The sequence below is a fragment of the Typopeltis vanoorti genome, chromosome 25, assembly GCF_054136105.1.
Source record: "Typopeltis vanoorti isolate ZY-2024b chromosome 25, IOZ_Tvanoo_1.0, whole genome shotgun sequence".
Lineage (NCBI taxonomy): Eukaryota > Metazoa > Arthropoda > Arachnida > Uropygi > Thelyphonidae > Typopeltis > Typopeltis vanoorti.
The window spans coordinates 15,473,440-15,488,366 of NC_143573.1; the positions used below are offsets into that span (position 1 = coordinate 15,473,440).

A 14,927-nucleotide genomic window follows, 5' to 3' on the forward strand; every position below is an offset into this window, starting at 1 on the left:
CATACCACCAACACATAGGGAACACAGTCTCCTCTTTACACGTTGCTCTGACAGTGCTCCTTGCAACCAGTGTGCTTGGTCTCTCTCCAGTGAGTGACAGTAGAATTTGGTGCTAGCTGATTGGGAAGTTTCTGGATTCGTTACTAATCAGTTCAGTCCAGTGCATTAAATTGTAAATTTAGTTATAGGAGAGTTATAGGTTATTATTTCATAAAGTTATTCCCTTGATAAATATTTTATCTTCAATAAAGCTTCAAGCAGGAATCAGTTTGTGCAAAGAAACTGGTTTCTGAAAGTAATAGTATAGGATTGCTGCTTTATTATTTTTATTATTGTTGTTTTTTGGGTTTCACAATCTTGACAGATGTTTGTAAATATCTGATTTGTTTAACATTTTAAATAAAACTCTTGAATACTGGGAAAAGCTTGTGTTAAAAGCTGGGCAGAGTAGCAGTTAATTTTTAAGAATTAGCCTTAAAGGCTTTGAGCTTAACACTACATTTAAGACTCATTCCTGAAAACAACACATAAGCAGCTACAGCTATTTTCAGGTTTTTATATTGCCTTTTAGATGACACTTGATGACTCATATAGTTCAAAACAGTTGTCAGGCCAGTAAAACTCTAAGAAGATTCCTATAAAAGACAACACACGGTCGTCCTTGGGATTATGTTTTTCCAAGTGATGCAATACTGAAACAACACATGGCAAAGTTGGAACAACTTCTTATGCTATTGCAATGTTATTATTCTTAACATTTTTGATGTTATAATGTAATATTACTTTGGTTCAAAAAGATTAATATTTTATCTTTCTCCAATAAATATTGCTATTTTGTGTTTGCAAAGAGATTTTTCTGCACAAAAAATCAATTATCTTTTTTCCTTTATATATATACATTTTCCAATATTATTTTATTATTCTAATAGCTTCATATTCATATTGCAGCAAAACTGGGTTCTTCTTCATGTTGTTGTTTTTTTTTGCACTTTTGTACTTCACCCATTTATATAATATACTTGAGAGAAAGAACATATTCTCCTTCTTTTCTTTTATATACATCATATATGCATTAATCAACCATTGTTCTACTTTTCCAGTACATCTGCTTCCTGGTATATTGGTTTCATGGTTGTAGAAGAAAATTTCACAAATTCTGACAGACAAAATATTAGATCTTTAGCAATTCATGTGTTAATTCTTGATTTTCTTTGTAGGTAATATGTAGTGATAGAGCAAGGCCTGGAACCTTCCCCTCTTGGGGGAGAAAGAAACGAGCTGTTAACATTACAGTTACTGAAATTCCACCCAAACATGAAATTATCCATTCAGCAAACACTACATCAGCAGCTAAAGGATCTTTACAGCAAAATGTATCTGAAGAAGAGTCTGAAGAGGTGCATCAGTTATTAACAGTTTATCTTTCTCGGTCTGATATGCCTGCAGAAACACCAGTCGCAGGTACAGTCCAGTTGATAGCTAATGATTAAATAAGGTCTGACATGATTTCTAGTATAAAACTAAATGTGCTTAAACTGAATTAGATTTAATATGAAAAATAAGATCATAACTTTATCACTTTTCAATAAAATACTACAGGATTTTTGAAAGTTTAATGTTATTCCTTGAAAGCTTTTTTACTCGGTTATACTAAATTAAAGATGCCAAGAAATTATATTGATGGTTTCATCCTTTATCCAAGTGTAAGCAAACAAAGTTTTCACATGAAGTAACTTCATGACTGGGCTTCTTGTATATAGAGGCTAATGACTTCGTATCAATTGCCATAGAATCCTGTTATGCAATGCACAAATCCTTATGGACATGTATAATCCTTTGCATTACTTACACTTGGATAAGGGATGATTTTATATAACAAAACCTGTAGTGAATTCATCACTAAAAAAGTACTAACCATAGTAATGACTATTTAATTCGTAAATATTTCAAATTTAACCGCAATGACGTTCTTACTATTCCTAAAGTATGGGAAATTGTCATAGAAAATTGTGTAAAATAATCTTTATATATATATATATATATATATATATATATTTTTTTTTTTTTTTTCAGTTATATTTAATTTTTTACTTCTATAACACATTACTGCACACATATTGAGATTCCATTGTAATCATGTGCCCTAACTGTATGTTATTCCTAGTATTGTTTGAACTACTGTACTGATGATGTCCCACGATACTTGGGATGAAATATTTACGAATTAAATAGTCATTACTGTGGTTAGTACATGTGTTTTTTAGTGTTAGATAAAGGATGAAACCAAGAATAATTGCTTGGCATCTTCAATTTATAGTATAACCAAGTGAAAAAACTTTCAACATCTATCTCTAATCCAGAGTATTTTAGTAATGAGGCATATGAGATGTAACACCTTTGACTACTTATATATGGAAATATGACTTCTACATTACTTCAACCTTGGTATCACTTCTAGATAGTTGCCCTTCCCATAATGCATAGCATTATATGTGCATTACATTATGGGATACTAAGACAATTGATGTGATATCATTAGCTGCTATATACAAGTAGCCCAGTTGTGAAGTTACTTCATGTGTAAACTTTGTTTGCTTACACTTAGATAAAGATGAAAACCAAGAATATAATTTTTTGACATCTTTAATTTATTTTAATGATATTCCTTACAAGATCCACAGTTGGATTTCAGTAAAAGTCAAGTATTTGAATCTCAATTTGTGTGTGTGTGTGTGTGTGTGTGGTACTGAAGGAAAGAAGGAGGTACTGAAGGAAAAATGCCATGGAAAACTGAGCAGAGATGTGATGCTTTTGCAGGACAATGCACCCCTACTCACACCGCTTAAGAAAACCCATCAGACAATACACAACTTGGGTTTTCATTGTCTGCCTCACCCACCCTATTCACCAGACCTGGCCCCATCTATTTCCTATTCCAAAATTTAAAGAAAAACTTCAAAGGAATAAAATTTACTGCAGATGATAAAGTCATATCTGCAGCTGAGGACTGGTTTGTGCAACAAGGGAAAGACTTTTTTTCTCAGAGGATTACATATGATATAGCAGCATTGTAACAAGTATGTAACATTTTATGGGGAATATGTAGAATAATGTGTAGCTTACATGATTCTACCCCAGTTCCTTTTCAGCACACCCCCAGAGTGTTGATGTTTTGGCTTTTCAAGCTGGAAAAGTGGGAAAATAATGGGGATGTCAATTTAACGTAACTAAATGTAAGGTTTTGAAAGTTGGGATCCACAGATGGAGTGCTTCATATGCACTTGGTGGTGTTATACTGGAAGAAGTTGAGGAAGCAAGGGATCTTGACATTATTGTAGATAGAAATTTGAAGTTCAGAAGGCATATTGCAACCCAGATCTGCGCACAGTAGTCAAGATGGGGTCTTATCAAGGCTCGATAAAGAGGAACAATAACCTGCTTGTCTCTACTCATCAAAGTATTCTTCAGAAACCAAGTAATCTGATGAGCTGCTTTAGCCAATTTTGCTATGTGCCCCCCTAAACTTTAACTCCCTATCCACTAATACTCCCAAGCCTCTGGCTTCATCAGTTTCCCCAATGTGGTACACAGCTGTAAATCTCTTCACCCCAAAATGCATAACCTTATACTTTGTCATATTAAACTCACATCCATTCTCCTTTGGCCAGTCTGCCAATCTATCCAAATTATCATTGCACAATTTTGACATCATCTGTATTAACTATTAATCTATCCAACTTTGCATCATCAGCAAACAGCTGAACAGTTCGCCTCTGATCCTTTCCTATATCGTTAATGTACAAATTAAACAGTAGCAGTCCTAGAACTCTGCATTATGCTACTAGTCATGGGCCTTCTTTTGGACTGTACTTTTGAATAAACTACTCTCTGATATATCTCCATCAACCCTCCTATCCATTTCACCAACCCTATATCCATCCCCATGTACTGCAGTTTACTGATTAGAATTCAATGTGATATCTTATCAAAGGTCTTTTCAAAGTCCAGCAGTATCACTGCAAACTCATTACCTTTATCCAACTCAGCTGTCATTGAGTTGATAATATGAGCAAATTACCGAGGCATGACCTACCTTTCACAAAACCATGTTATCTCTCCCGTACAGTATCCCATTTCCCCATTCCTGTATTTTGCTCTTGACCAACTTCTCCAATACTTTGACAACAACAACTCCTGATATGCTGACTGGTCAGTAATTTGCTACATCAGTCTTGGAGCATCCTTTATCTAATTGAACTATTCCCTCTTTCCATCCCCTTGGTACTAACCCAGAGTTGAGACTTAGATTAAACAACATGGTGAAGAGCACTGACAATTCTCTTACTACTTCCCATAAAACTCAAGCTGGCATACCATCCAATCCCACAGCTATATTCACATTAAAGTTCTGTAATATGCTATGCACCTCCATTTCATTTACTTCAGTTCCCAGGAGGTTGAGAGGAAGACATATTTAGTTGGATGTTGCTATAGGCCTGAGAATGTGGAAGGTGGTGATGAAGAAATGTATAAACTTGGATTAGTGAACAAAGGAAGGGTAATTATTATGGGTGATTTTAATTATGGCAGTATAGATGGAAATAAGGAATAAGGAAATTCACTTTCCTTATTACCAAATGAAGAGATAGCATTTGGGAATAAGGAAAGTGAATTTCTTGAGTTCTTGAGAGATAACTATCTCAGGCAGCAAGTAAAGGAAGGCATGCGAGGATCAAGAGTTCTAGATCTCATCATTTCATCAGAGGATGTAATTGTTAGAGGGGGGGTTTCCCATTTTCCTCCAGTTGGTGAAAGTGATCATGAAGTAATCACCTGTGTTGTGGCTAGTCATATGCAGGCTTTTGCAAGGAAAGGATATATGTGGAATTATAAGGCTGGTGATTATGACAAGCTTAGGAGACAACTTTGAGCTATAATATAGAACAAGGAGTTGAGCAATAAGGAAATAAATGCTGCATGGGAAATTACAAAGAAATACATAACAGCATCAATGCACATGTATCCCAAAGGCCAAAAGACTGAATAAGGTAGGTGAAAAATGGATGAATGTGGAGATTAAGCATGAAATCTGGAAAAAGAGAGTATTTTGGAGGAAGTACAAGATGAATAATGGTAATCAGTCACATGAAGAATATAAAGAACAAGCCAGGAGAGTGACTCAGTTCGTAAGGAAAACAAAAGTAGAGTATAAGCAGAAATTGGCAAATCAGACTAAGAAACACCCTAGTGAGTTTTTTAGATATGTGGGAAGTAGAAGGAAGAATGATCATGGAAAGATGAAGTTAAGGGATGAAAGTGGTAGAATAGTAACTGCAGAAGACATCGTTGAAGCATTCAGTGATCAATTTATAAGTGTATTTCATATTGATCAGGGTTGAATCATGAGGAACTAAAGTGTAGAGGACATAGGAGAGGATAGCTTAATTGTGAGTGAGCAAGAGGTATTTGAGGTCACCTTATTAACCTTGATGTTAATAAGGTGATAGATTTTGATGCCATATCGTCACACATCTTAAGAAGAATATCGTTAGTGCATGGAAAATTATGAAAGAATATTTGTTAGTAGCAATGGTAAGTTGTATACCACGAGTGAACAAGAGAACACAATTTGGAGTAAAGTGGATGACAAATAATATTAAACAGGAATTGCATGAAAAAGAGGCTATGAAAGAGATATAAGTAAACAGGTGAAGAGAATAAGACACAGGCCAGAAGAGTGGCTAGTATGGTAAAGAAGACAAAACTGGAATATGAGAGGACATTGGACCTAATATCCAAAGAGAATCCTAGGGAATTTTTTAGATATGTGGCCAACAGGAGGAGAAAAGACTGTGGAAGAATGATATTGTGGGATAAAAATGGGAAAAGAGTAGCTGATGCAGAGGACATAGTGGAATTGTTCAATGAACACTTTATTGGAGTATTTCATCCTGGAGGAGTCAGTTTTAATACTAGAGGGATAGGGCAGGTTCGAGGTTTAGAGGTACAGGAGGAGAGTGTGTTTCAAATACTGAGTACTCTGGACAGTAAAGCTGTGAGACTGGATGGTATTTCACCACTAGTTTTGAGAGAATGTGCTAGGGAACTGACAGAGCCTTTGACCTGGCTTTTCAATGAAAGCCTTGCTGCAGGAAAGGTGCCGATGGAATGGAAGGAAGGTAAGATAGTGCCATTGCATAAGGGCAGTAGCAGACTGGAAGTGTCTAATTATAGGCCAATTTGTGTGTGTCATCAGTAGTTAGTAAGATCCTGGAGAAAGTAGTGAAGAACCTTATACAGCATTGGGCAGATGAGGGTAATGTTATCTGTGAGAGTCAACATGGATTTGTGAACTGGCGCTCTTGTTTTAGCAATATACTAGCCTTTTATGATAAAGTTACAAGAGCATTACATGAGGGAAAGGCATATACTGCCATTTTCTTAGACTTAGCGAAGGCATTTGACAGGTTGCCACATGATAAGCTGATATTTAAGTTGCAGCACATGGGTCTGGATGTCAGATTGGTCAAATGGATTCAGGATTGGCTGTCCGATAAGTATCAGAGAGTTTTGTATGGATCAGTTTCAAGGAAGCAGAGGGTTACAAGTGGGATCCCACAGGGCTCAGTACTGGACCCTATATTGTTTAACCTTTATATCAATGACATTGTCAGTGGATTGCAAGGGGATATTCAGTTGTTTGTAGATGATACGAAGCTAGGAAGGATTATTAGTAATAGTGCAGATGCGGCAGCCCTGCAAGAGGATTTGAATAAGTAGATAGGTGGGCAAATGAATGGGGTATCGGTTTAATGCAGCAAAATGTAAGGTCTTGAGGTTTGGGAAACATCGATGGGACACTGCATACTCTGTGGAAGGAGTTATACTGGAGGAAGTAGAGGAGACAAGAGATCTGGGGTCGATGATTGATAGAAATCTGAAATTTAGGGGACATATTACAAAGGTGATGAAGGTAACACAGAGGACTGCTGCAATAATGAGAAGGACGCTGACCTGAAGAGATAAAACAGTTATCATTCTGTTGTATAAGACCCTGATCAGACACCACACTTGGACTATTGTTCTCAGATTTGGTCCCCAATATTTGAAGGGGATAAATTAACTGTGGAAAGGGTACAAAGGCAAATAACAAAGATAGTTTCCGAACTGTATAATGATAGTTATGAGAATCGGCTGAAGGAATGTGGACTGCAGTGTTTGGTGGATAGAAGGAGGAGAGGTGATATGATTGAGACTTTTAAACTGTTGAGAGGTGGTTACAGGGTTGAAACTGGGGAGTTCTTTCACTTGGTTGAACAGCAGGAAAGAGAGTGATGACAAGAGGCTATCCCTGGAAGTTACAAAAGGAAACTGTGAGCAAGAGGGTGCGGAGTGATTTCTTTGCATGGAGGGTGGTTGAACCATGGAATGCATTGCCTGATGGAGTGGTGAGAACAAGAACGGTCAATGAGTTTAAGGAGTGGTATGATAGACTTTGTGTTTCTTATGGAGGACCTCCCCTAGATGAGACTTGATAGACTTTGTGTTTCTTAGGAAGGACCTCCCACGATGAGTCTTTTGACTCCATGGAGGCCTGAATAATAATAATAATCTTAAGGGAATGTTCCAGGGAAGCGGGAGTAGCATTGGCATGCCTGTTTAATAAGTTTTGCAACAGCACAGGTTCCAAGGGAGGGGAAGGAGGGTTCCTGCATAAAGGCGGTGATATGGCTGTAGCTTCAAATTATAAGCCGATCTGTATATCTGGAGTTGTGGTGAAAGTCCTGGAGAGATTGTTGAGAAGTAGGATACAGAAATAGCTTGATAACACAGATTATCTGTGGTTATCAGCATAGGTTTGTTAAGGTGAGATCATGTTTCATTAACTTACTTATGTACTATAACAAGGTGACAAATACCTTGGACAGAGGAGATGCATATACAGTGGTTTACTTGGATTTTGCAAAGGCTTTTGATAGACTGCCACATGACAAACTCTTAAATAAATTGAAACAGATGGGATTGGATAACAGACTTCTGTGTTGGATCAGTGACTGGCTGTCAGACATTGGTGCACCCAGGGAGGGGGACAAGGGGCCCTGACCTCTCCCCAAAGAAAAAGGAAAAAAAAAACACTAGAAAAATTTCAAAAAATCATTTCCTAATTAAAATTCATTTTTTACATTTATGTTGTGTCTTCTATTTCTATACTACTTATGAATTAGCGGCCACATAAAGTGGCGACATAAAGTAGTGCTCTTGAGGACTGAGCGCTACTTCGTTTGCCCTAGCCGAGCCAGAAGAGATCACAGGTATCGTGTATTGGCGATCACTGCAGATGCTCAGTCATAAGTCATATGCAATGTAGTGTGCATTCTCAAATCATCTACTCAACTCGGCCCCACCCAAGATTAAATCCTGAGTGCGCTACTGCTGTCAGATATGTATCAGAAAGTTGTATATAGAGTTGCAGTATCTCGAAAGAGAAAGGTCACCAGTGGTGTGCCATAGGGGTCAGTTTTGTGGCCAGTGTTGTTGAATTTGTATGTTAATGATATTGGGTCGAGTTTAACTAGTGATATCCAACTGTTTGCGGATGATGCAAAACTGACAAGAGTAATGCACAGTCAGGCTGATGTTAATGCCTTACAAGAGGACTTGAATAGATTGCATGAATGGGCAGGTAAGTGGAACTGTCAGTTCAATGTTGCCAAGTGTAAGGTTTTGAGATTTGGTAAGCAACGATGGGATGCAAAATATACACTTGGTGGAGAAACTTTAGGTAGAGGAAATGAGAGATCTAGGAGTGATGGTGGACAAGGACCTAAAATTCAGGGGCTACATTGCACACGTTGTGATGACATCACATCGAATAATGGCAATGATGCGGAGAACCCAGACATGCAGAAATAGAGAGGTTATGATCCCATTATACAGCACCTTGATCAGGCTTCATATGGATTATTGTGCACAGATTTGACCATCGAGTTTTCATGGTGACGAGCATATGTTGGAAAGGGTACAGAGAAGATTCACAAAGGTAGTCAGTGGAGGAGGACAGATTGAGAGAATGTAAGTTGCAGAGCCTTGTGAATAGGAGGAAGGGGGGGGGGGATATGATTGAGACATATAAGCTGGTCAGGGGTTGTTATCAGGTAGACATGGAAGAGATTTTTCATAGAATGGGAGAGGGGAGTAGAACAAGAGGCCATTGCTGGAAACTGTACAAGGAGGGTGTGAGCAAAGGAGTAAGAAGCAGGTTCTTTGCATGGAGGGTGGTTGGTGAGTGGAATGCATTGCCTGAGTGTGTTGTGGACATGGACACATTGAATCAGTTTAAGATGTGGTTGGATGAGCATTGTATGCAATAGTGAGTACCTCCCACGATGAGTCTGACTCCATGGAGGTCAAATATTGATAATAATAATTATAATAATATAACCATCTGGATGATATACTCTTGTAAAGTGTTCATTTAGTAATTCAATTATTTTGACTGTTTCAGCTGCCTCCCCATCATCAGCATTCATTAAAATCATTTTGCTATATACATTCTTTCTCTTACTTGCAGCATATCGAAACAGCTGTTTGGGATTATCTTTAGCCTGCATAGCTAACCTCCTTTCATACTCTGCTTTTGCCTTTCTTATCAAACTAGTGAACATTCTGGCCTGTGCCTTGTACTTTTTCATGTACCTGCTGGTCACGTTACTCCTTAAATTCCCTCCACAGTTGTTTCTTTTTTTTGCAGCTTAATGATGATATTCATTCATTTAACTCCCACTTCATTTACCCTCCTGACTCTAGGTATACAGTTTGCCATTACCTCCATCAAACACTCCTTTATCACTTCCTATGCACTATCAACATACTAAATTCAGTACTAAAGAACTTGAAATGTCAAAAAAATCCATTTTTTGTAAGCAAACTCTCAGTTGGTGCATAAAAGTAATTACTAAAATAAAGAGTCAAAAGGCTTCAGTTTGGCAATGAAAAATTACATTGTGAAAGTGGATATTATATCCAGCATTATTTTAAAACCAAATGTAGAAACTATGAAAGTTTTGTAAATTGACCAGTTCACTTACAGAAAATACATTTCTCTGACATTTAAGTTCCTTAGTACTGAAGAACAGTTTTTGCTCTCGTAAGGTTTCTGCCTGTTCTCTGAAGAGAACAACCAGTTCGAAACAGCTGTCAGGATGGGGCAGCACCTAGGTCTTTTAATAGTCCACACTAAGGCAACTTGGGGATCCCAAAGAATGTATTCCCACAAGCTCTCTGGTCAACTTAGGAAACTTTCATAGTTTCTACATTTGGCTTTGAAATAATACTGGATCTAATATCCACTTTGCTTATGTAATTTTGCATTGCCAAACTGAAGCCTTTTGGATCTTTATTTTAGTAATTGCTTATAGTGTAAAATTGTTTGAATCTTCAAGATCTTGTTCAGTAATGACTACTGCTGATTTCTTTGCTGTTTTTCAGTGAGGCAAAGGTAACCTTATGAACTTCAGTGCTACCCAAATAGAGCGATGTCTTATTCCTAGCAAGAAAAGATTTCACTTTACTTCCCTTCCCTTTACTTTTGATAATATTCAGATCTCCAGACATGATCTCCATACTTCTACAGCTCAGAAACACCTGTTATACTTTTTCACTCAGGACTATACTGATGATGGTGAAGTTAAACAGAGGACAATATTTGAAAGTTCAGAGCACGTCTGAAAGGAGTCAAAATTGGGAAAAAATGTTCCATTTGACAAAATGGTGGGGGTGGGTGAGTGGGTAAGACTGAGACTAAAAGTTACAGGCAGTCTATGTATCAATGGTGTTGAAGAAGTTGGTGAGGACTTGGGATTCAGAATTAGGTTGATAATAGCAGTATTCTCTATGATGATGATGATAAACATGCGTTTGTTAAGGGGAAGTCATAGTTTAGCAATCTCCTTATGTACTACAACAAGGTGATGGATCCAGTGGATAAGACTGATGCATATGCAGTTGTATACTTGTATTTTTCAAAGGCCTTTGATAGATTGCCACATGACAAGCTGGTAACTAAATTGAAACAGATAGGATTGAATAAGAGAGTAGTGAGTTGGATATGTATCAGCATGTTGTGTATTATGTGTGTGTGGGGGGAAAGGAGAGTAGTATCTCAGAGGAATGTCATTAGCACAGTGTTTCTCAAACTTCAGATATTCGCGTACCCCTTCTTAAATTTTCATTATTACCAAGTACTCCCTTATCAAAATAATAATAATAAATAAATTATATTTCATTGTAAATGTTTATTTTATTTGAATTTATATGTTCATGTAAACAAAAAATATGATTTATTTTTAATAGAACAAAATTTGGAATAGGTTCCTCATCATTTCAAGTCCATGAAAATCCACATTTCAACTAATTCATATCATACTTAACGAAGATTTTTTCATCTTTTTCCTAGTTGGTTCTCTAGAGATGTCAGATGACACACCCTTATCAATTTCATTTGATCCAGATACAATTCTGTTTTGACAAATAAATATTATTATTATTTTCCTGATCCCCCCCCATGTAGTCACAAGACTCATCATAGGAGATCAACACAAAGTCTACCATACAACTCCCTTAAAATCCACAGTCTTCATGTTCACCACCCTCTCAGGTAATGCATTCCATGCTCCTACCAATCTCCATGCAAAAAACTTCCTTCTTACCCTTCTGCAGAAAGGCTTTTGAGAATAGATGAAGGTAATCTTCCAGAAGCACATCAGTGAATAAGGATTCACTTATTATCAAAGTTGGCCATTAAATCCATCGGTTGAAGGATAGATTTCTCACTTTATCCAGGAAATCTGGAAAATTTTTAATGAAAGAATGTGAGTTGCCAATTTGGCACTGTAATAGCCAAGCTAAAAATGTAGCTTTGTGATAAGTAGGGGTATCTATGCAATTCACAACTGAACATACAGGTGTGCCTTCTTTGCAGATCTTTAGTAGACCATAGAAGCATGAGGTCTGAGCAAAATTGGTCTTAAATTTCTCTATAGTATCACCATCAGACTGGTGACTTTATCTAATAATGAGTTTGAGCTTTCTGTTCTAAAATGTGAATTCTTAAGTGAATCTGTTCCATAGTAAGAGAGATGTTTTTCTCTTATATTCTTAGGAGTTCATGCTAATGGCTTTTCCTTTGTCTACTTTTGTAATAATGAAGTGGGTTGCGTCTTAAAGCTTGTAGAGCTTTAATTTTTCCTAGTGAAACATTAGAAGGGGATAGTTTAGCTTTCAGTTCTTGTACTCTTACATCCATACCCTCCACAACATAATATGAAGAAGACTTCCAGACAAAGTTTGTTGGCATCTTCATTAGAGAGCATGGATACATTATGTTCAATGTTGTGGAGGAGATCCAAGTATGGTTTTTTTTAGGAACAATAGCAAACTCATGCAATTTGGAAAGAACACAAATTTCATTTTCAATGAAAGGACATCTTGAGATGCTGACTACCCAATTATCTTGTATAATATGAGCTGGGCTTTCCTCAGCAACCAGATTGTGATCCAGATGTCATTTGTATTTGTTAAATGCATGGTGGAGTGTGTGTGCTTCAGAACAATTAAAACTATGTAATAGCTGCAGATCAAAAATTGCAGTAATGTTTTCTTAAAGTTCAGTGATGAGATGATTATTAATGTCCAGATCACATTTTGCAGTTTGAAGTTCATTACAGGCTAGAGATAGACTTGTGGTAAGATATACACTGCTTGGAATGAAGTCAATGGACATCCCAATGGGCAAGGTGCATCATGCCATTTAATGAGTCACATGTTTATAGATACTATAAATTAGAGGAATATGATACATAGGGACAAATATCTTAGGCAACATGTAATAGAGGGAACAAGAGGTTCAAGAGTTTTGAATTTGGTCATAGCATCCGAAGAGCTGATAATAAGTGAGATGACATCTCTCCCACCAGTTGGAGAGAGAGAGAGTGACCATGTGGTTTCGATATAGAAGATGAATGGACATGCAAGAGTATCAAAGAGACAGGAATATCTGTGGAATTATAAGGCAGGTGATTACAATAGTCTTAGACATCAACTTGGGGAAGTTTCATAAAGGGAGGAATTGGAAGGCTGGGATATCATAAGTGATTGGAATTATGAAGGAATATTTGTTAGCAGCAATAGTAAGCTGTATTCCACAAGTGAAGAAGAGGACATAATTTGGTGTAAAGTGGATAACAAACAATATTAAACAGCAGCTGCATGTGAAAAAGAGGCTATGGAAGGGATATAAGGAGACAGGTGAAGAGCAGATACATGATGAATATAAGACACAGGCCAGAAAAGTGATTAGTATGGTAAGGAAGGCAAAACTGGAATATGAGAAGAGACTGGCCCAAAGATCCAAAGAAAATCCTAGGGAATTTTTTAGCTATGTGGCCAGTAGGAGGAGAAATGATTGTAGAAAAATGACATTGTGGGATAGAAAGGGGAATAGAGTGACTGATGTAGAGGACATAGTGGAATTGTTCAATGAACACTTTATTGGTGTATTTCATCCTGGAGGAGTAAATTTTAATACTAGAGGGATAGGGCAGGTTCGAGATGCAGGAGGAGAACGTGTTCCAAATACTGAGTACTCTGAATGTCAGTAAAGCTGTGGAACTGGATGGTATTTCAACACAAGTTTTCAGAGAATGTGATGAGGAACTGACAGCTCCTTTGACCTGGGTTTTCAATGAAAGTCTGGTACAGGAAAGGTGTCCAGGGAATGGAAGGAAGGTAAGATAGTGCCATTGCATAAGGGCGGTAGCAGACTGGAAGCGTCTAATTATAGGCCAGTTTGTGTGTCATCAGTAGTTGTTAAGATCTTGGAGAAATTAGTTAGTGACCATATACAACAATGGGCAGATGAAGGTAATGTTATCTGTGAGAGTCAACATGGATTTGTGTGGGGTGCTCTTGTTTAATTAATATGCTAGCCTTTTATAATAATGTTACAAGAGCAGTAAATGAGGGAAAGGCATATACTGCCATTTTCTTAGACTTAGCGAAGACATTTGACAGGGTGCCACATGATAAGCTGATATTTAAGTTGCAGCGTATGGGTTTGGATGTCAGGTTGGCCAACTGGATTCATGATTGGCTGTCCAATAGGTATCAGAGAGTTGTGTATGGTGGGGCAGTTTCAAGGAGGCATAGGGTTATAAGCGGGATCCCACAGGGTTCAGTACTGGGACCTTGTTGAACCTAAAGGTTAAACAATATATGAATGGGTAGTGTCGGTTTAATGCAGCAAATGTAAGGTCTTGAGGTTTCGAACACGTTGATGGGATGTTGCATACTATATTGGAAGCGATATTATTATTATTATTATTATTATTATTATTATTATTATTATCTCGTGCAACTCCAAGGAGTAGATAGACTCATCGAGAGGGGCCCTAACATCATGTCAAGAGCAACTATTCGACATTCACACAGTATCTATCATACCTCGCCTTGAACTCATTCACAGTCATAGCACCAACAACAGACTCTGGCAACTTATTCCACTCATTCACCACTCTCCAAGTAAAAAACCTAGTTCTAACACCCCTGCTAACCACACTCTTGCCCAGCTTCCATGTATGGCCCCTAGTCCTCCCACCACCAATCTTATTCTGAAAAATATCTTCTGGATTAATCCTATAGAAACCCTTCAGTAATTTGAATGTTTCAATCATATCACCCCTTTTCCACCTATCAACCAATTTTTGTAACCCACAAATCTTCAACCTGTTCTCATAAGATTCATTCCACAGACCTGCTATCATCTTGGTCACTCATCTCTGGATCTTCTCCACCTCCTCCCCATCAAGAAGAAACTCTGGCGCCCATATCTGGGCACAGTAGTCTAGATGGGGTCTTATCAAGGCTCGATA

General features: G+C 37.5%; 1 protein-coding gene across 1 annotated transcript in view; it reads left to right on the forward strand.

Moving 5' to 3' along the window:
- The window catches only part of LOC150092568 (uncharacterized), a 199,718-nt gene that overhangs the window by 168,925 nt on the left and 15,866 nt on the right, over positions 1–14,927 (forward strand). The window contains exon 14 of the mRNA XM_090414236.1: positions 1,218–1,461. Coding sequence (XP_090270362.1) covers positions 1,218–1,461 — 244 coding nt within the window. The remainder of the gene's footprint in view (positions 1–1,217; positions 1,462–14,927) is intronic.